Genomic DNA, 22,377 nt, shown 5'->3' with positions numbered 1-22,377 from the left:
TTAAAAGGCGTGATGCTGGAAAATTGCCTAGCTCAATGCCTGGCATGTGGGAGGCAGACAACAAATGTTAGTCTCTTACCTTTCTTCCCCTCCCCATAGAAAATTGAGACACTTCACCAGTCACCATCAGTTTCATTCAAAACTACCTACTTTCCCTGTATTACTGTCTTACATGTCCTGCCACTTTCAGAATTCAAATGACTTCCCATCTAAACATACAATCTTCATTCATGTGTTTGCTCACATAGGGGCTCAGACATATTCACATAGAGATATATATTCTGCTTAATGGCAAGTCAAGCGGACAATAGTGAACTCAAACTTCAAAAAAAATTCTGACAAGATGTTGGCAACACAAGACTACATTCTTTACACCATTTATTCAGTGGTTCATCTTAAAAGGTGGAAAACCTGATCAGCCGTCAAACAATACACTAATTGGAATCTTTGTAGAATTACCCGCCTTTTAACAATGAGGTATGCAGAATGGGCAGGAATAAACGAAGGGCCTGAAAAGTGTGTGAAAAGGGATAACAGATGGTACTTGAGTGAAAGAGAATAGAAAATCTGAGTAAAGGAAGGAAGAAAACAGAAAACGAGAGATTGAGCATGCAAAGCTAAAGAGCCCTGGGCGTTTTATCAAGGATAGTTAGTCCTTGGACTGGCTAGCTTCCAGCTTCACTAATTACTGTCTGATGGCTGAATCTGGTTGCTATTTTTGTTTACCAAGTTGAGACATTTCCACTTTTGCCTTTGGAATGCCATTCTGAGTTGTGGTATCTAAGTGAATTCATGCCACACATTCAGTTGAAAGATACTACAAAAACAAAAAAATAGCTGAGTGAAGTGGAAGCTAAAGACAAAACCCACAGATATTTCAATGCTGCTTTTATTAATTCAAGCCAGCACTTGCCAGTGAAGTACAAACTAGAGACCTGGCACATGACCAAACTGCATACATCTGTAAAGTGCTTGGAAGCCCAGGTGCCTATGGACTATGATGCCTCCTCTATTATCCCTGTCATTGGGGTAGGAATTAGACCATGGTAACCAGAATCTGTGTAGGTTAGGGATCCCCCTACACATGAACTTAAGACAAATTTCAAAGTGGGGTGGCTCCGTGGATTCTTCCTTAATCTGAGTTTTATTTCGGGTGCCAATGGTCCTTGAAAATCTACAGGACATCAAAGTCAATCCAAACAAAAAGCTAGAATTTCTACATGCTTAGCAGATTTCCAGGGGTCTCTGTCTCCCTCACAAGATTAGAATCTTCCTATGCCTGAAACTAGACACATTTTAAAGTTTATTTTGTCTGATATAATAGAGCCACTTCAGCTCTCTTATGGTTACTATTTGCATTGTGTATTTTTATTCCATCACTTTTCCTTCAGTCCACTTGCATCCTTCAAGCTAAAGTATTACTCTTTTAGAGGGCATATAGATCAACTTTATTCTTTTATCAGTCTGAAGATCTCTGCTTTTTGATTTGAGTGTTTAGCCATTTACCTTTAATGTAATTATTGATATGCTCAGAGTTATATTTGCCATATTGCTGTTTGTTTTCTATATGTCTCCTGTCTCATGTGTTCCTCTGTTCCTTATTTACTGTCTTTTTTTTTTTTTTTTTTTTTGCTAATACTTGTAATGATGCCAGGTCTTTTGTTTCTGGCAAAAATTCTTTCTTTCTCTGGGATTATTAATAAAATAATACATTTGGTTTACATAATAAACAAGGCCAAATATGCTATCATTCTTGGTGATATTACCTTACCCATCTTTCCCCCTTCACTCTTTGCTCTTTGCCCCACCTCACTTATGCTTGAAGAAGTAGGTAAAGAAGTAATTATTCTCCATGCAGACTACAGAGAATTCTAGTGTGGCATATGTATATGTGTATAGTGGTTATTGGCTCAGAAGGAGAAGGAGGTGAGTAGGTAATTTTCTTCCTTATTGTCAACTTCAAAGCAAGGGAAAGTATTTGGTGACTATCATCCTTTTTTAATAGAGAACAATTAAGAAATATATTATTATATTTTTTAAAAGTACATAGTACTATATTCTTTATGATTTTTAGCATGTAATTTCTGGTACTGGTATGATGGCTATTTTAAAATTATTTCTTGTGGTTTTCAAATTACCTACATGTTAGAATATATCCCCCTTTTACCATAAATGTTTTCCTCATTTAAAATTAATATTCACATATTTTTAAGCAATTAAAATAATATTGCTCTTATAAAGAATAGACATAATCTTCAGTCTTCTTAATTCATGATCACTTCTGTTTGATGAATATTACATTTGACATCTGCCTATGAGGATCACATTATTTTCATAATCAAAGTAGACGAAGGTAAGAAAGTAAATGATATGCTATTCTCTGGATGTACAAATAATAAATCTTGATTTATACCATTTATTTTCCAGTGAATATATCCAGATCTTCCTTAGTAACTCCACCGTATTCTCTTCCTGGATAAGGGGTGAAGAGAGAGAAGTAGTACTTACTTTATAGTAAGGGAGAAAAGATAGGGCAGTGAAAATGTGCTCTGTCAAAACTTAGGCGGACAACCTGACATATAACCTCTTCATAATTCAGTCTGTGTCTTCTGTAACAATAGTTCCTCGCTCACCCCACAGCATAGTTTAGGACGAAATTTTAAATAAGATGGCCATGCGTTATTTTTACTAAAACTTCTTCCTGTATTTTCTTCTGGCCCTAATATGTTAAGTAATTTTATATAATAAACTATAAATTCAATAAAGAAAATAACTATTTTTAAATTTCTTGATTTTTTAAAATCTCACCTATGTAGTATAATCTATGATTATACTGAAGACTATTTATTATTAAAATAGCTCATTAAAAGAAGATATATAGTATTATAGATCCTGTGGTTTTTGTTTCAAGTTTGCAAAAAAACTATTCACATTGCTAAATCTTGTACAGGAAACACCACAGACAGACTTAATTTACTTTTTGCTTTTTCCTTTTTGAGCATTAAAGTGAAAACCTGCCAAAGCGTCAAAAAAAAAAAAAAAAAAAAAAAAAAAAAAAAAAAAAAAAAGGTTGTAGCTTCAGAAGTCATATTAATTTTGGAAAAAAATATATATACACATACAAATCACAGCAATCACATTCTTCTTTGAAAAAGTCATTTTTTTATTTAACATATAAGACAGGATGCTCATTTACCTTGACGTAAAATACACAGCTGATGCACCAGATAAGATAGAATTATACAAAAATACCAAAGCTCTGACCTTCAATCAGTGTACAGGATATGCCATACATAGGACATTCAGAATGCTTTTTTACTCTCTCAGCTGTTTCTAATTATATCAGATTAAATGACTATATTAACAAAATAATACATTTGGTTTGCATAATAAACGAGGCCAAATATGCTATCATTCTTGGTAATATTACCTTACCCATCTTTCCCCCTTCACTCTTTGCTCTTTGCCCTGATTTCTTTACAAAATGGGTTTAAATGAAGCATATAGTAAATTACTAGAATCAACAAAGGTTATGCTTCTTTGTTCTTGAATGCAATCGAAACATTTTCTTCTAATGAGTTTATCCAATTAATGTCTTGTAGAAATGCACATTCCCTTAAGTTATTCATTTTAGTGAGGCAAATAAAAAATGAGCAATGAAATATAACTTTATGTTAGATCAGGCACAACAGTTTATTGGAGTGACGGATGTTTCAGGGCAGTAGTTCTTGCATGCAATATTTTTTTTGCTAATAAAATGAATATAATTCTTTACACTGTTCATTAACAATTTTACAGTCTCACAGTAGTAATACACAGTATACCATTCTCCTTACAGGCCAATTTTTCCTAATAAGGAATGCAGAGCATCTCTTGCATCCTGAGTAATGTCAGGCAGTACCAGAAATAAAACAGTAAATGTTGAGTTCTCTTGTATAAAATGGTTCTTGAGTGAAGAGGGTCTGAGATATTGCTGCATTAAGTGATTGTTTGTACTTGAATCCAAAGTGTATTAAACTCCACGAAATTAGTCTTGCTTGGTTAATCTACACATCAGAATATACTTTTGCTCTTATTTAATCAACAATTTATTTATGCAAAGTACATGTGTTAGTATTGTGGGCAGGGTACATGGGGTCTGAGTGGGCTTAAAGTATTTTGAGGAGTAAGGATGTAGACATAAAAGAGAAATAGTCATCATCTCCCACTCCCTCATCCCCATTTTTTTTCCTGTCTCTCAAGGTGCAAAATGCTGCAGCAGCATGACAGAAAGATTGTCACCTGGCACCGGTCCTAAGTGTGGTGGCCCCCTTCTGCACAGTTATTCTGTAGAGGAAAGGGACAATTATGTTGGCTCACTGCTTCCCATTAATCTCTCTCTACCTCTTAAAAAACAAGGATGAGGACAAGTAATGCAATAGAGATATTTTTCAAGAGCACAGTTGGCTTTCATTGTGGTGTCATTTGGAAGATTTGCTTTTAAAAATCTGTCCCCAATCTAAGGGCTCAGATCAAACTGAAATAAAATGATTTAAACATTGGGTCTCAGTCTATTGCAAAAGAGTTCCTACAATTCCATACTTCGTCTTTTCCCATAAAGATATTACCTGAAATATGCTAAAGCCAAATGTAATCGTAGTTATGAATGTCACGGGTCTTTAGTTGACTGCCAAGATTTCCATGGTGTGTCAGATAATTAAAGTATCTTTGGGCATCTGCTCACCAACAAAGATAACATCCCACCACCCAAGACCCTGCTATGGGCACAAGGCAGAGAATAACCTTGCTGAGGAAGCCCCATATCATCCCCACTGTGCTGCTGAGAAGAAAAGGCAACTGGAAGGCCGAAGGAAGAGAGATCCTACAAATTGGCTCTGGCTCCTACTGCCCAGTCTCATAGCATTGAAATTCTCCAGCCTGTGGGAGGAGAAAAATGCTAGGGAGTCTTGTATAAAGTTCTAAATTCATTAGCTACTGGGGAAAGCTTTTGGTATACGTAAAGTAGAGAGAAAAAAAATACTGATCTCAAAGCAAGGAGTCCAAAGTTAGGAGTGATGAGTCACCCTTACATAGTTTTTGGTACAGTTAAAATATCAACGAGAAGCATTCCTGGGTGCCTGATGGAAGGTGCAGATCCTGGGGCATAAGAACGTTGGTGGGTTCAAGGGTTGAGCGTAGGCCCTTTATAATGGGAAAAGGATCCATTCCCATTAGTTAGGAACTGGACTTCCTGGGTACCAGCTGCTATAGGGGAAAACAGGGCTGGGGCTTAAGAGACTCCAGACGCTACTTCACATTTTCTTCTAGGTTAATGGTTAAAGGCTGTTACTTTGAATTTCTAAATTTAAGATTAAATTTTAACCTGAGGATCAAAGATGCTGATTTGTTCATCAGATTACAATGTTACAGTTTAACCCTATTTTTCTTATTCTCCCTAAGAGTGTTGTACAACAGTGCTTCCACTTAGAAACAGCAGCATTTAGCCTTTTGTAATGTGCCTTGGATTTCCTTTCACTGCAGTTAACAGAATTAACACCTGGTGATGGTTTCAGAAATTCTGTGTGAAAATGGTGTAGAATCAGCAGTCTGATTGGAAGGACTCACCTTGAAACTGTTTGCATTTAAAAGCCTGCTATTTAGAATTAAACTGTACATTTTAGTTATAAATACAGCATCCACGTGAAGATTTTAAGGCCCTTCTTTTCATTTTTTAGATGATTTCCATGGGTGAGGTTGGCGATTGTTGGGTGCATTTGGAGGGCCATTGAAGAGCTAAATCCTGCTAGCTTCCCCAGGCACAGTTGCTGATAGTATCCCATAACAGTTTGTAAATGTCTTAAAGATGTTCCAGCTTGGAAGTATATTCTGCTTTGCCCCTCCTCCATTATACTGCGTGAACCCTTTAGAACACCACTGCAGAACAAAACACTGAAATCCTGTATAAATGACTGAGTCACTGAAGCTGGAACTCAGAGCAAATGCTTTATTAACACATTTTTCTCTAGTAGTCTTGAAAATCTCCCCCGGGGGAGAAAACTGGCAAAAGGGGGCCTGAGAGTTGTTGGGAGAAATGAAGAGTACATAGGATGCTATTTTGAAAAACTGATTTGTCAGAGGCCACTTTATTTGAGCAATAATGTGACTGCACCTGGCACATGAGACAGGCTCTGGGCCTGTTTCTCAATTTGGTGGTGAAAAGCAAGACAGTCAGTTCCCATGGAGTAGATTGTAACGTGTCGGACAAGGACATTCCCCTGTGTGAAGGCACACTCCATGGAGCCAGCAGGGCCACCATTCACAGTGTGCAAGCTGTGGCCTTGGAGAGAACACGGGCAGGGCTTTCCCAGCCTCTACTATATCCCAGCTTTACTCCATTGATTACAACAATGGTACTTTTTTCTTTTGGTGTAAATATTTCCATTTTCCAATTGAACCTAGACTTTGATTTTATAAAAGGAAAAGAGAACATGCATATATGTAAATATCTACATGTGAGTGTATGTATATATGCATTTATAGATAAAATTATTATGGCTGCAGAAGCCTCAAATTTTGTGAAAATATCTCTTTACTACAAGCCTCTTTTCAAGCACACTTATGACACAGAAAATATTCAGAGATTAAATTGCCCATGAATCTAGTGCTCAGAGGAAAATAGCTTGGCACATTGGACCAATGAAGTTGAAATCTGATCACAGAAGTTAAAAATATTTACAAAGTATCATCTTTTGTAATGTGTCTCACTGGATTCTGGATTCCTTGTGAAAATGAGACAATTTTTTTGTGGCTGCTGTGTAGGTCTGATTTTCACTGTGGATCACCCTTTGTGTTTTCCTTCTTTCAACTCCTTCCTTCTCCTGCAAGTTCATAACATTTTATTAATATCAAAAGAAGGTTATAATTTTAGAAATCAAAATTAAAGAATGGGTGTTGTGTAGCACGATGTCTACTGGACTTGATATAATCAATACTTTTGGCATAATTTAAAATATGAACATACTGTGTGTCATTGGATATTTATATAGACACAACATATTCTCTATCAGTCTCTATCTATCTGTCTATCTGTCTGTCTATCTATCTATATCTAATCTATCTATTGTGTAATCTGTCTCAGTGGTGTGCTGAAGTCAGCTCACACTGGTTGGTAAGAGCTGGCAGATACATTTCCAAGAATTTTGTAAGCTGATTAGGGTCACTTTGGTAGTTTGAAAATGAAGAGAGAATATTTAGACCATGGAAATTGGCAAATGATACAAATCAGAGGCTTCCTTTCCTTCCTGGACAGTGTGTTGTTAAATAATTTACCAATATACCATTGTAGTTTGGTCAGAAAAGAGAGCGCATACATGGTTCAGTTTGCAATGGGAGCAATAATCAATTATTTAGAATACCAAAGTTAGAGAAAAAGAACATTTTTGGCAATTTAGCCAATAAGTTCATAAATAGTCTTAAATATCATTTTCTAATTAAATGTTTTAAAAGTAAATGATAGAGTCTAGTCTATTTCTTAATCATTAAATATGTTTTATAGCATTTGTACAAAGCTATTTTGAAACATCTGTTGACTTTTTTAAATCAAATGCTCTGAACTTGTTTTTTAAATAATTGCAGAACTATAAGTTAAACCTAAATATTAATAAAAATGAAACTATATGAAAAGCAGATGAATCAAAGTTGTCTTGCAAGTATAGCTTTTGTGTTTATTTTCTGGAAACTCTGTTTTTTGGTGTTACCGAGCTATTTTTGTATTCAATTTATATGTGTACATGTGTCTGCACATGCACACACACACACACACACAAACAAACCTCAACAAATTTTAATATTAGAGAAATGGGACTTTTGGTTCATGAAATAATGTACTTAATAGCCAGGAATGACTTATGTTAAAAATTGTGCCAGGTTTGTAAGTATCTCTGATCTGGCCAACAGCTCTTCCTCTCTTTTCTAAAAACTTCAAAATGCCCTCATTTCTATTTTTTACCTTTCAGTTAACAATTTAGTTTAAAAGTGCACACTCATGGTTCAGTAAATGGGCTTTGTCTAGTAGTCACAAATGCTGAGTATGAATTTCAATGGATCTGTTAGCTTTACTACTAAGAACTTGCTGAGATCGGAGCAGGGCTTCTGGGTAGGCTGAGCACTGGGGGTGTGCAACATGGTAACTCCGAATAAGAGAAACCCTGAGTTCTACTGGGCAAATAAAGAATAAGTGGAAGGTATGATTTCTGAACCTGGAGATAGCGAAAATGAAGGAAATTCCAAAAGCATGTATTTCCGAATAATGACAAGCTAGCAAGAGGACACCAAACCTCTAAAAAGAAGTATTCTTTCTTCCAGCTACTGATGGCTTTGGCGTCCCATAAGCACATCCCTTTGACTTTCAGGATCTTAGATGCAGATGTGGAGAGTCAAGAGGTAGGCTGACTCTGAATCTTCAGCTACATTCTTTGAAAATTAGTTTGAAAAAAATAAATTTATAACATTTAATTTCTTTGTGGATTTGCTCCTTTTTGAACAAAGCAGACCCCAGGAGTTTCTGGATAAATACATGTTCTGGTCTTGTTACAGGTTCTGGTAAATCAGGTGGAGAAATGGAGTTTTTGCAGAAATGTCAGCAAACTTTACAGCAGTAGTTCACACATGCAGCTACTATACATTCATTCATTGCTATTTTCCTAAGAAATGGAGCAACCTAGGAGCTTATGCTACAGTAGATTCCAATGAACCATAATGACTACTTCAAGAACAAAGAAGCACATACAAAGGTGTGTGATATCTTTATGTTGGTTTGAGTTTTCAAACCTGAAATTCTTTAAAATACATTTCTGGGATTTTATTTAAATATTGATGCACTGCACTTAAAAAGCAGTGACTTCTTGGTAAAATGTAATACTGAAATGGAATATTGTCTTTTCACAAAAATAAGAAATGTGTTTGGAAATTAAATACCTTTAAAAAAATTAAGAATAAACACAATCTCACAGCTTGGGGGTTTGAATGAACCCTGTACCAAGAAGTGGAGACAACTCCTTCTTTGGGTCACATACTGGAACCCTTAGCATTCAAAAGCTGCTCAGTAAAGATAATTTCAGCATTTCAGTGGCATCTTTCTCTGCTGTCATGTTTCATTCAGACATTTTAGCATGTCCCCCACATATGGCTTTTCATGACAAATCACTGTGATGCCATACAAAACTGCTTTAAGTGTTTTTTCAGTCTAAAAGAGTTTTGCATTTAGAGCTCAATCTCAAAATTAAGTATGTTCTGTAAAAGCTTAATTTAACCCATTTAGTATACTTGTTTTTAAATGAGTCTATCCTGATTTTCCATCGTAGATAAAATTTCAGCTCAATTGCAGTACTTTCCAATCACCTTGGGGCGGGGAAGAAACTTTTTAGGTATAGAACCCAACACAAAGATGCTAAATGTATTCTTTGTGACTTAATTTTCAATCCATATTGTATATGGATTCTACCAAGGGAAAATGCTCTCATTTGGATCGGGAGAAATGATCTTTTTCAGGTAATTCTTTTCTTGGCATTTCCAAGTGCTGACTGTCATGCTGAACATGGATATCCAACAGGAATCAAGGGGAAAAGCTTAATTTATATTGTTTTGAAAATAGATGTTTCCATGATCATAACAATCTTCTTATGTATTCCTTAAATATTTTGGATGGTGATTTAATACACAAACATATTTGTACAGGATTTTTTAAAAACACTTTGTAATTTTGCTTACTCAACAAAAGTGAGTAATTATGTAAAATATTTTTTATCATTTTATAAATTATGTCTTTTTGGTATTGTTTTTGGATAATGCAGGACCTGTCATTTTCCAAATAATGAATCCCTGATGGATTACATAGTTATATGACTATGTCATGAACTATACATTTCTTGTCACATATTTGAGGCAAACCTGAGGATAGATTATTGAATAATTGTTATTATTTTCTTTTGTAAAATATTTCATTTCTCCATTTTCTTTTTCAGTGGTCTTTTGAAGAATCCAATCTGTTGAGAAAACACAAAACATAACACAATTAACTATTTTAATTTAGGTAATAAATATTAATCCTTTTGGATAGAATTAAATTTAATAATATATTGGCAATGCTGGACACACAACTAATATAATTAAGACATATTTTCTCATTGACCTATTAATATTCAATGTCAAAAAATGACATTTATTAAATTGCTGTTTCTTTTTTTTTTTTTTTTCTTTTGAGAAAGAGTCTCACTCTGTCGCCAGGATGGAGTGCAGTGGGGTGATCTCTGCCCACTGCAACCTCTGCCTCCTGGATTCAAGTGATTCTCCTGCCTCAGCCTTCTGAGTAGCTGGGACTAAAGGCATGTGCCACCATGTCCAGCTAATTTTTGTATTTTCAGTAGAGACGGGGTTTCACCATGTTGGCCAGGATGGTCTCTGTCTCTTGACCTCGTGATCTGCCCGCCTCGGCCTCCCAAAGTGCTGGGATTACAGGCGTGAGCCGCCTTGCTGGTCCGCTGTATCATTTTTAACATTTTCATTGGTTAAATATATCATGACCCCTAGTAAAGTATAGTATACATATTGAACTAATTAAAAGTTTCTGGGAAAATATTTTGGGTGACAAACAAACTGAAATTAGCTAGCATTGTCTCAACTTTGCCGTCATCTTTTTTTTTTTTTTTTTTTTTTCAGGGATGTGGCAGAGAAATTTCCATCAAATGATCGATGACTGTAGGTTGAAGTCATTAGAGATGGTAGCGAATCTGACAGGTATATTATGACTAGAGCGTTAGGGAGATTTCTGAGTTGTCTGTATTAACTTTAAATGCATCAGGATGTCTGCTTAGATCTGATATAAAAAGCCTCTTGAAATACACTACGTCATTTGGAAATAAAAAATGAAGTCATTGGCCATAAGAGAAATTTCACATTGTGGTGAATGGTGAGCCATATTTCAGTACGCTTTGCAATTTGGGGCATCATAAAATGCTCTAAGTGTTGCAATTGTTTCCCATTCTATAGAATAACAAAACTAAGTATAGGGGATAGAAGGGATCTTTACAATGATCTAACCTAAAATGCTTAGTTAAAAAAAAAAAATTAAGGGTCATAGATAAGTGTTTTTTCAAATTTGTACATATTTTTTAAATTTGAGAGAGAGCTATAATAGATCGAGCAAAGGCAAGGAGTTAATTCTTTGAAAGTGTGGTACCTCTATATCATTTTAATCACAAAATTATGGCAAATTATGCCAGGGAACGATGTATTTATAAAATAATTATTAAGCAACTGAGGGCTGAGAGGGGATAAACCCTCAAAAATATGCACTTTTAGGTTAGAAAATTTTTATTCAGGGCTTATGTCTTCTATTATGCCATCATCTAGGTGGTGGTAGATGAAGAAAAGGTGGTAACAGAACAAATACACATGAAAACAATAAGTTTGTCTTCCCCAAATGCCAGCTCTCCTACATGTCTCAGGCTTTTTTATATGAGCCAACTGTTAAAGTTCCAGATTCACAAACCATTAGGCTTCTCAACTGGTGCCTGCATGTCCTGAGTCAAAAATAAACACACAAGGCTTCACAAAAGCAGGTGATGGATTCTAAGACTTTTTCTCCTTTTCGTTCTGCTTTGCTTCTGATCTCTCACAGATCTTTTTGCTTTTTTACAACACTCCTTGGCTTCTACACATTAAATGTTCTATTTTAAAATAACTTCGGTTATCTAAGCATTCCACCCAACCAATTAATATGGGTTTTTAAGAGAAGTTAAGTGACAAAGAGTGGAGATTAGGAGAATATAGTTTATAGCTTCAAGGTGGACTGGGCCAATCCTAGCCCAAATCTGAAACAAACAGTTTGCTTTCAGCCCCAACACTTTCTTTGTAGCTCTGGCTTTCCTTTTTTTCTTCCTGTGTTTATTTCATGATCCCTTGTTCAAAACCCTATGGCAAAGGGTCTGATGAAATGATCTCTGTCAAAAAAGTAGGTGCTTAATGAATATAACATGGAATAACTGCTGAATAAACAAATTCACACTAATGTATAAAAGACTAAAAAGTGGTGAGATACCAGTCCCCATCCACACCGCCCAGAACATGTATATTGAATGAAGAATAAACCTTTAGGATTAATAAATAAATCATCATTTGAGGAACTTCAGGCATCATTATGACGTCAAGTTAGGAGAGAGGAACGTTCTGAATCTCTCATGGTTCCTCGTGGGCTGAAGTCATTCTACTTTATTGGATATGTTGGCCTGGCTGGGCATCTCCCCCAGCGTGTAGTACCATATTTCAGGACAAGTTTCTCCACCTATTTAAACCTACGTCCCCTACAAGATTCCTCCCATCAATCATGAAGTGTACTAGGCAGCTACTATCACTTTGTCAAGCTTTAATTTTTGTCATGTGTATGACGAAGACAAAGATATAAAGACTGTGTCTTTTGAAACTGAATCTCTGCTCTAAGAGAAATTTTTGGCCTGTCTCTCACACAGAGACTCAGACTTTGGAGTCCAATGAACCTCCAAAGTGGTGGGATTCAGGAGAGGAAGGAAGAAGGGATAGTCCTGAGGTGTCTGATCCAGATCTAGTTAGTATAAAAAAGATGTCTGGGATAAGAGTAGCTCTTCTGAGCCTACTGCAACTGAATTCATGCTTCAGGGAGCTTCCAACTGAACTTTAAAGTAGGGGGTAGTAGGATTAGTCCTAATGGAACTACTGAAAGTCTGAATCCAACTAGGGACCCTCATTCCAAAACCAAAGACAGTATTATGTGTTTCAGAGAGTTCATGACCCTCTTGAACAAAACCCGACTCCTGGAGCTCCAGAGTAAAGAGCTCTGTTCTACAGCCTGCAGCAGTACGACATATTGGAAAAAGAAAGAGCTCTGTAGATCATTCCTTGAATCCACTCATTTACTAGCAAGTAATCGTGGGCGAGTCACTTTACTTCCCTTTGCTTTAATGTCCTCAGGTGTAAAATGTAGTTAAAATATTTGGTCGAAAAGATTGTTGCAAGGACACCAGAGGGAATGAAAGCAAGAGAGAACACGGAATGATAATAGTCAGTGGTTTTGGCACAGAATTCAGATCCTTACTCTGAATCTCACTATGTGTCTTTGGGAAATACACTTAAATTTTATGTTCCTCATTTACAAGAGGAGGTTCGTAAGACCTCATAAGGTTGATATGAGTATTAAGTGGAAATGCTTAAAGCAGAAGTGTTTAAAACAGTTCCCTGCACATAGTAAACATTCAGTAAGAGCTAGTTTCTTCCCTTCTGCTTTGGAATCACAGTTCTGATTGCTGGGCCTCCCAATGAAGTGGTTGAACTATTTCTACTGGGTAAGACAGCCCAAAGTTTGTCAAATGACATTCTTTTGGGGCTACAATAATAATAATAATAACCTAAGAAGCTGTCAGAATGTATCAACACATCATTATCTGGATGAAATAATGCGCTTATTTTTACATTTATGCTTTTTCAGACTACTGACTGAAAAATAGGTAACTGAAATTTCCTATTTGTTTGTCTGAAATAGAGGTACAAGGCTGGAAAAAACCTATTCAAATATCAGCTCTGGTTTTCCTCTTCTCCTGTCAGTGGTGTCCTAAAACCATACAGGTAAGTGCAGTGCTCAGAATAGAAGACTATGCTGAAAAAAATCAACAGTAACACTCTCTATTAGAGGTGCATAGAAATGAAGAAACCACTTCCTGTATTTCAAGTACAACCTTGACACAAATAAGCCAGGCCTTGGGTACCACACTGTGGCAAAGCTAGGTATTACACGGAGAACACTGATCCCTTAGAAGTAGAAGGAAGAGCTAGACATGGATATAGTGGAGAATTTTGTTTGGGGAACTTTGCTGGAGAAAAGCCGTGGATTCTATTTACTGAATTAAATGCCACTGACCTACATCTGGCTTTGTTTGCCGTCTCCTCTAAGACTAAGCCCCTCAAAAGAGGAAGTGAGTCATAGGAGAGTAAGAAAGGATAGGAACAGTTGGTATTTCAGTGGGAGAGAAACTTGCTGTTTAAACTATTTGATTAAATAATTATGTTGCTCAGGTAATAGAATAATTAATATGTAGCCACAATCTATATTTTTAACATAAGTTAACTATTTAACAAAATAATAGGTAAAATATAGGGGAATATTATGCAAGAATAAATACCTATTTGATATTTAATTGAAAAAAGGTTCAACTTTGTATGGGATGTTATTCTCTATTCAACTTATCCCAAAAGCTGTCATTTCAGTTCTGCTTAATGTGAAAATTATACAGTTTCTAAGAGTTTTAAAAATCATGTCTATTTCAGCCTAAGCAAAATATCTACATAAATATCCAGAGCTACTTGACACAAAATAGGTGGTTACTGACTTTTATCATAGAATTTGAAATAGGAGTCTGTGAAACTTAAAGACCTCCCCTACATCAGCTGATCCCACACCCTCCACTCAGGCACACAATTTATTACATTAAATGTTCCATGTCTATTTAAACATTAAAGAATTATTTGATGTTTAAGACACATAGAGATGTGTGATTAAAACAAGGCTTATGTTAACCATGAATCTACTGCTTATATATCCTTCAATTGGCATAGGAATTCATTTTTCTTTCTCTATAAAAGACAGTTTTCATTGTTCTCTACTTACAAAATAAATACATACTTGTTATAAAATTTTAATTGTTACAGATATATGAAAGTCCCTTATTGTCCTAACTCTAGAAAGATACTTTTGAGATTTTTGAATATTTCTAACCCCAAATAAGTTTTTTTTTCCTTCGCAAAAATTGGTTCAAGTTGTATGCAGTGTTTGAAATACACATTTTTCTTTTTTCTTTCTCTTAGTCATCATTTCAACATTTGTTTCATTGCTGTGATAATACTATATTGCATAGTCTGAATAGATCATAGCTTATTTCTCCAGTTTGCTCTTGATGGTTGAAGTAGAGAGTCAAAGGAATTTTGGTGTTTACCTTCCACAGTGCTAAAATGAGCAGCATTAACAGCAATAATCCAGCAAAAGCACTCAGCAGGATGACCCATAATGGCACTCTGCCCGGTAGTCCATCTTTGGATATTTGAATAGCAAGCTGAAAATTATTAAACAAGATTGTTAACATGATAAACACCTATTAGAACTCCTGGAATATTGAGTTCTTGCAGGCTACAACTCTCTACCAGTGCATTAATCTCGTTCCTATATACAGAGAAAACATTAAGTTTACATTAGAAAATGCCCTTCATCTAGTCTAAATCTCTAACTATGTCAAATTTATTATTACCGAAAGGTATTTATAATCTTATCCTTCAGAAATTTATACATAAAGAGTTAAATGTCAATGAATTGAAATGCTCAAAGGGAGGAGTGAATTTCTGTTTAACTCAGGGAGAACCAAAGTATTATGTGTGTTAAAAATTAATTAGTAGACTATTGTATTATCACAACAGCATTAATTTAGGTTGGAATGTCACAGTTTGTTGTCATAAAAACCTGAGAAAGTCTCCTTATTTTATTTCTAGCGTGCTTCATTTTTTGTTTATAAATTGAAAGTATAATGCATAAATCTCAAGTGTACGGATAAGTGAATATTTGCATATATATTCACTCCCAGTGTGCTCTTCATTATACCACAATGTCTCTTTTACTTGACTTAATACTGAGTCCACATTAAATCAGGTTTTAACTGAAGCAAACCTGTAAAATGGACCGCTTTTAGTGTTCCAGCTACTCAAACTCTCTCAAGGTGGCACTCAAACCTCAATGAAACCTATCTGCTCTGTGTCCCATCCCTGGGATATTTGAAAAAAGTTAATTTAGGGTAGATATCAATGGCTAGTAATAGTTTGAGCCCTGTACTTGCCTTTAACAGTAACACCTCAATTTCTTTACCCAGAGGGAAGATTAGGGAGAAAAATAAACCAATAGGGAGAGATCAAATCACTCCAGGTAGGTGACAGAGCTGGCAAGAATGTAGACATACACAGCATCAGACTATTATGACAGTTTCTTAAAACAAAACAAAACAAAACACAGACAGGGTTTCACTATTTTGCCCAGGCTGACCTCAAACTCCTGGGCTAAAGTGATCCTTCCATCTCAGTCCCCCGAATAGGCTAGGATGACAGACATGATCCACTATGCCCAGCAAGGCAGACTTTAAACACATGCAAAACAATTCCCTGAACTTACAGACATGGAAACTGGAATCTAGATAAGATCAGTGACTTTCCTCAGATCACACAATTACAAAATGATCACTTTTAGTAATTTTATCAATATAGATACATTTTTCCTTTAGGATGAATGCAGAACAAATATTTCCAGGGGAATTTTAAACTAATATTTAGGGGAAATAAAACTAATTATAAACTTTTAACACACATATTTAGGAATCAAAATCACTTTCCCAATATAAACCATACTCAAACTTTTTAGGTTTTAGTGATATGTTGGCTATTCTATGTAAGGAACAACTTTGCATTTTGCATTGCTTATGCTAAACACCCTTTATGACATAAGTAAACATTACATGCATATATTTTACTTTTTCTTGAAAAGTGTATACTTATCAGAAGTCATTGATATTGGAATAATTTGAAATAAGCAATTTGAAAAGAACATCTGAAAGTTAGGGAGCTTCCAAATTGAATTTTATGAGTCACATGGTGCTGTTTATCCACATGGGACATTTAAAGTCTCCCATGAGAAGGGGGGAGATCATGCTGAAGTGCCTGCATGTGTAACAAGTACTTATTTTATTTTATTTTTTTAGAGATGGGGTCTTACTCCGTCACCTTTGCTTATTAATTTATAAAAGGACAAGAGTGAAAAACTCAAACCTTTCTATTTTTACTAAGGACTCAAGTCCGAATTTGTATTAGGAAATACCATCTCATTTTTGTTTCAAATTTCTCAATGAAATTTGAAAGAAAACTTTAAAAAATGTACATGTTTTCCTGTACAATATAAAGGCATTTTTTATAAAGAAGTTGTTTTTTGAGGCTGCTCTTCAGATGTCAGCTGCATTTTATAATGTCAGCTTTTAAGGAGGAAAATTACAACTGCATCATTTGTTATCAAAGTGAAAGTAAAAACATCCATTCACCATGATAGTTATAAGTGATAAAGTCAAAAATGGCATGTGAATTGTAAATATCATGATTTTCCCAGTTTCTTACAAGGAAGAATAAGACTAAAATCACACTTGAAGCTAATGAAGTATAATTTGAAGCAAATAGTGTCTGTCACTTACTGAGAGCAATACCAGTCACTGCTTAAGGGACTATCAACAATTATAAAACATTATGTCACAAAATTCAGAGTGAAATGCATAATGTTTTCAAACTCATTGTTGCACTTACCTCTCTTTTTTGATTGCTGCTACTTAAAACCAGTGATGTATTTTCACTCCGAAGTTCTCCCCTTATAGTAAGATTTAAGCTGGAAAAATATGACTGAAAAGCAAATAGGATTTGTTCTTAATATATTATGCTAATCAAAATGACAGCTAGTCATGTTTGAGTGGGACATTTATAAAAGCTAAGATTTTTCTGAGAGATTAAAAATTCCAATTTTGTTAACTTCCAAATGGAACTGGTAGTATCAAATAATAACTGTGCACTTGTCCTCCCTCGTTTGCCACTGAAAATCCTTACTTAGATCCTGGTTATGGAATGAAAAATTTTTTTAAAATATTTTCTATTGATTTATCATTAGAAAAAACAAATCTCAAACTGCCTACCTTTAATGTAGCAAGACATGAAACAGCTACATTCTGGTGATGAAGTTTATCTAGGCACTTATTTAGGATTAAAAATGAAATTGATGATCTGGGGGGACAAGATGGCTAACTAGACACAGACATCTCTCCCACTAAGAGATGCCAAATTATCAAGTAGACAATATAATTTAGGCAGATCTGATCTCTAGGGAGAAAACACTGAGAGTGTGTGGAGAGGCAACACAGATGCCAAGGCTGAAGATGGAGAAGCTGGGAGCCCTGTGTAGGGTATCTGAATGCTTGGGCTACTTCCTGGCTCCAAATGGCTCCTGGAGAAGGGGTGAGGGAGGGGACTGAGGGACAGCTCACTCTAGCCACAGACATCTGGGATCTAAGCTACAGGGTACCCAACATCTCCAATGGATGTGTGAGCTGGCAGGTGGATTTTCCCAGGGAGTAGGTAGAGACAGGGCTTCAGCTAGTGTGCAGCCCAGGAGCTTTTGTGAGCAGGGCACAGACATAGGTGCTCATCTCCTCGGACTCCCCATCTCCTTCAGGGAGGCTCTAGCCCCCGGTGATCACAAGCCAGGAGAGAGCAGGCTTTCCCCATGGGGCTAGGGCATGTCTGTTCTCCAGCCTCTCCCGTCTGCCAGACCCTCCTAGAGTCCCTGCCTAACTGCCCCACAGGAGCATGTACACAGCGCAGTCTCTGCTGCCCAGTATGGGTGCTGCACCCCACCTGAGTACTTTCCCTGTGACCTGGGAGCACTTCGGATCCTCCACAGCAACCAGAGCCTGACTCTGAACTGTGGGGTGTCCTGGAGACCCAGAGATGGTATGTCCAGCTCAGAAGTACCAAGCTGAGATCTATGGCTGGCACTCAAGGGGGGAGCAGCCCCCATCTCAGACCACTGAGACAGGTAACACACATGTATTTGTGGGCCAGTGAGGGCCAGCACTGGGACAGGGCATGACTCCCTCCACAGGGCTGGTTCGGAAAAGGTGTCACCTATCTCCCTGCCATGGCCTCTGCCCGAGGGAGCCTGTGGCCCAGAACACCTAACAAAAGAAGCATGGGTACAGTGCCAGTGATCGGAGGAGGCCTCTCCCCACCCAATGCAGAGCACACCTGCAAAAATGAGCAAATACATGAGTGGCAAGACTAAGAGCCTATCTACTGCCCATTGCCCTTTAGTGCCCTCTACTGGATCACTGCTCAAACAACAACATCAAAAATCACTGCTAATAAACACTCCTGTGAGCATTCACCCACAAATAAAGATCCTGTACAGAGCCTTGGTCCTCTGAAAGCATCCAAAAAACAAACCCAAATGACCACACTCAACTTACACCACAGTTAAAGAACATCAGTCCCCCAATGACAGCATCAAAATCTCATATATCAATATGAACCCTGAATGTAAAAGGGTTAAACACCCCCTTAAAATACATAGAGTAGAAAGGTGGATAAAAAGACAAGGCCCAACTGCATGCTGTCTTCAACTCATCTCACAAGTAACAACACTCACAGGCTCAAAGGAAGCGGATGGAGAACAATGTACCATGCAAATGGAAAACAAAAATAGGTAAATTCCTGGAAACATGCAACCTCCCAAGATTGAAGCAGAAAGAACACGAAAATCTGAACAGACCAATAACAATTTCCGAAATTGAGTCAGTAATTAAAAAACGTATTAACCAAGAAAAGCCCTGGACCAGATAAAGTCACAGCTGAATTCTAACAGATGTACAAAGAAAAGCTGATACCAAATTGAAACTATTCCAAAAAATTGGAGAGGAGGGGCTCCTCCCAAACTCATTCTATGAAGCCAGCATCCTCTTGATACCAAAATCTAGCAGATACAAAAACATAAAAAGAAAACATCAGGCTAATATCCCTGATGAACAGAGACACATTTTTAACAAAATACCGGCAAACTGAATCCAGCAGCGCATCAAAAAGTTAACACATCATGATCAAGTAGACTTTTTTCCTGGGATGTAAGGCTAGTTTGACACATGAAAATCAATAAATGTGATTCACCCCATAAACAGGATTAAATGCACAAACCATATGATCATCTCAATAGATGCAGAAAAAGCTTCTGATAAAATCCAACACCCCTTCATGATAAAAACTTTCAACAGAGCTGGTAGGTGGATTTTCCCAGGGAGTAGGTAGAGACAGGCATCAAAGGAACATACTTCCAAATAATAAGAGTCATCTGTAACTAATCCTAGACAATATCATACTGAATGGTTCCAGCAAAAGCTGGAACCATTACCCTGGGGAACTGGAATAAGACAAGGATGCCCACTCTTGCCAGTCTTATTCAACCTAGCCAGAGCAGTAAGGCAAGATAAAGAAATAAAGACATCAGAATAGGAATAGAAGAAGTCAAGCTATCTTTTTTCACTTGTAATATGATCCTATACCTAGAAAACCCTTAAGACTCTGCCAAAAAACTCCTAGAATTCATAAATGACTTTAGTAAAGTTTCAGAATATAAAATAAGTGTACAAAAATTAGTAGCATTTCTATACACCAATAATGTTCAAGCTGAGAGTCAAATAAAGAACAACTGCATTTACAGAAGCTACAAAAAAGCACTGAAATTCCAGGAATACAACTAACCAAGGAGGTGAAAGATCTCTAAAAGGCGACCTACAAAACACTGCTGAAAGAAATTAGAGATGAGACAAATAAAAGAAAAATCTTTTCATTTAATATCATTAAATGGCCATACTGCCCAAAACAATTTATAGATTTAACATTATTGCTCTCAAAGTATCACAGAATTAGAAAAAAATATTCTATTATTCATATGGATCTAAAAAAAGAGCTCAAGTAGCCAAAGCAATCCTAAGTAAAAAGAACAAAGCCAGACCCATCACACTGCCTGACTTCGAACCCTACTATAAGGCTACGGCAATCCAAACAGTGTGATACTGGTACAGGAGAGTCACATGAGCCAGTGGAACAGAATAGAGAATTCAGAAATAAAGCCACATACCTATAGCCATCTGATCTTTGATAAAGCCAACAAAAGCAAGCAATGGGGAAAGGACTACCTAGTCAATAAATGGTGTTGGGATAACTGGCTAGCCATATGCAGAAGAATGAATCTGGACCCCTAACTTTCCCCATATACAAAAACTAACCAAGATAAATTAAATATTTAAATATAAGACCTTAAACTATAAAAATATTATAAGAAAACCTAGGAAATACCCTCCCTGACATTGGTCTTGGCAAATAATTTTTGGCTAAGTCTCTAAAAGCAATTGCAACAAAAAAATGGATAAGTGGGATATAATTAAACTAAAGAGCTTCTGCACAACAAAATACACTATCAATAGAGTAAACAGAAAACCTACAGAATGGGAGAAAATATTTACAAACTATGCATCTGACAAAGGTCTAATATCCAGAATAAGAAACTTGAACAAATCAGCAAGCAAAGAACAAATAACCACATTAAATAATGGGCAAAGGACATGAATAGACTCCTCAAAAGATGACACATGGGTGGCCAACAAACATATGAAAAAACTCTCATTATCACTAATCATTAGAGAAATGCAAATCAAAGTCAAAATGAGGTACCATCTCATTCCAATCAGAATGGCTATTATTAAGAAGTCAAAAAATAACAGAAAAACAGAAAATGGTGAGGCAGTGGAGAAAAGGAAAAGCTTATACACTGTTGGTAGGGATGTAAATTAGTTCAGCCAGTGGAAAGCAGTTTGGAGATTTCTCAAACAACTTAAAATAGAACTACCATTCAACCCAGCAATCCCATTACTGGGTGTATATACCGCAAAGAAACTGTTTACCAAAAAGACACAGGCAGTCATATCTTCATTGCAGTGCTATTCACAACAGCAAAGACATGGAATCAACATAAGTGCCCATCAACAGTGGCCTGGATAAAGAAAATATGTACATATACACCATGGAGCACTGCACAGCCATAAAAGAGAACAAAATCATGTCCTTTGCAGCAGCATACATGCAGATGGAGGCCATAATCCTAAGCAAATTCCACAGGAACAGAAAACCAAATACCACACGTTCTTACATATAAGTGAGAGTTAGGCCTTGGGTACTCATGGATATAAAGATGGGAACAGTAGATACTGTGGACTACTTGAGGGAGCTGACAAACTACCTACTGGGTATTATATCCACTACTTGAGCGATGGAATCTGTACCCTAAACCTCAATATCCTATAAATATATCCATGTAACAAACCCATGCATGTATATTCCCTGTATCTAAAATTAAAGTTGAAATTTAAAAAGTGAAATTGCCAATATTAACAGTTAATGACATAAAAATAGCAACTTACTATGATCAAATTCAAAAATGGCAATGTCATATGTTCAACTAAATACTTCTTGAGAAACAAATAATACAAAAAAAAAGTTTTAAAGTAGCTTATTGTCAGACAGATTTGGCTTTATAAGGGGTTAAAAATGTCTTCATATATACCTGTATATTATAAAATTACATATATAATAAAAGTCTGATAAAACACAGTAAGTCTATGGTATGTGTTAGCTCTTTCCCTTGTTCCTGGGGTCAAAGGTTGCCACTTTATTATACTCTGCACATTAATTGAGTTCCAA

At 36.3% G+C, this 22,377-nt stretch overlaps 1 protein-coding gene across 2 annotated transcripts in view; it reads right to left on the bottom strand.

The window, feature by feature from the left end:
• Nucleotides 1-3,145: 3,145 nt before the first annotated feature.
• ITGA1 (integrin subunit alpha 1) overlaps nt 3,146-22,377 on the bottom strand; it is a 177,149-nt gene continuing 157,917 nt past the window's right edge. The window contains exons 27-29 of one of the 2 annotated variants that reach the window (XM_005556876.5): nt 17,386-17,478; nt 14,997-15,113; nt 3,146-10,022 (exon numbers count right to left, since the gene is read on the bottom strand). In XM_005556876.5, coding sequence (XP_005556933.1) covers nt 9,978-10,022; nt 14,997-15,113; nt 17,386-17,478 — 255 coding nt within the window. In that variant the 3' untranslated portion in view covers nt 3,146-9,977. The remainder of the gene's footprint in view (nt 10,023-14,996; nt 15,114-17,385; nt 17,479-22,377) is intronic. The other variant, XR_012413654.1, reaches the window with a different exon arrangement.

The sequence above is a fragment of the Macaca fascicularis genome, chromosome 6 (assembly GCF_037993035.2).
Source record: "Macaca fascicularis isolate 582-1 chromosome 6, T2T-MFA8v1.1".
Classification (NCBI taxonomy): domain Eukaryota; kingdom Metazoa; phylum Chordata; class Mammalia; order Primates; family Cercopithecidae; genus Macaca; species Macaca fascicularis.
This window is presented reverse-complemented; position numbering and strand designations above follow the sequence as displayed.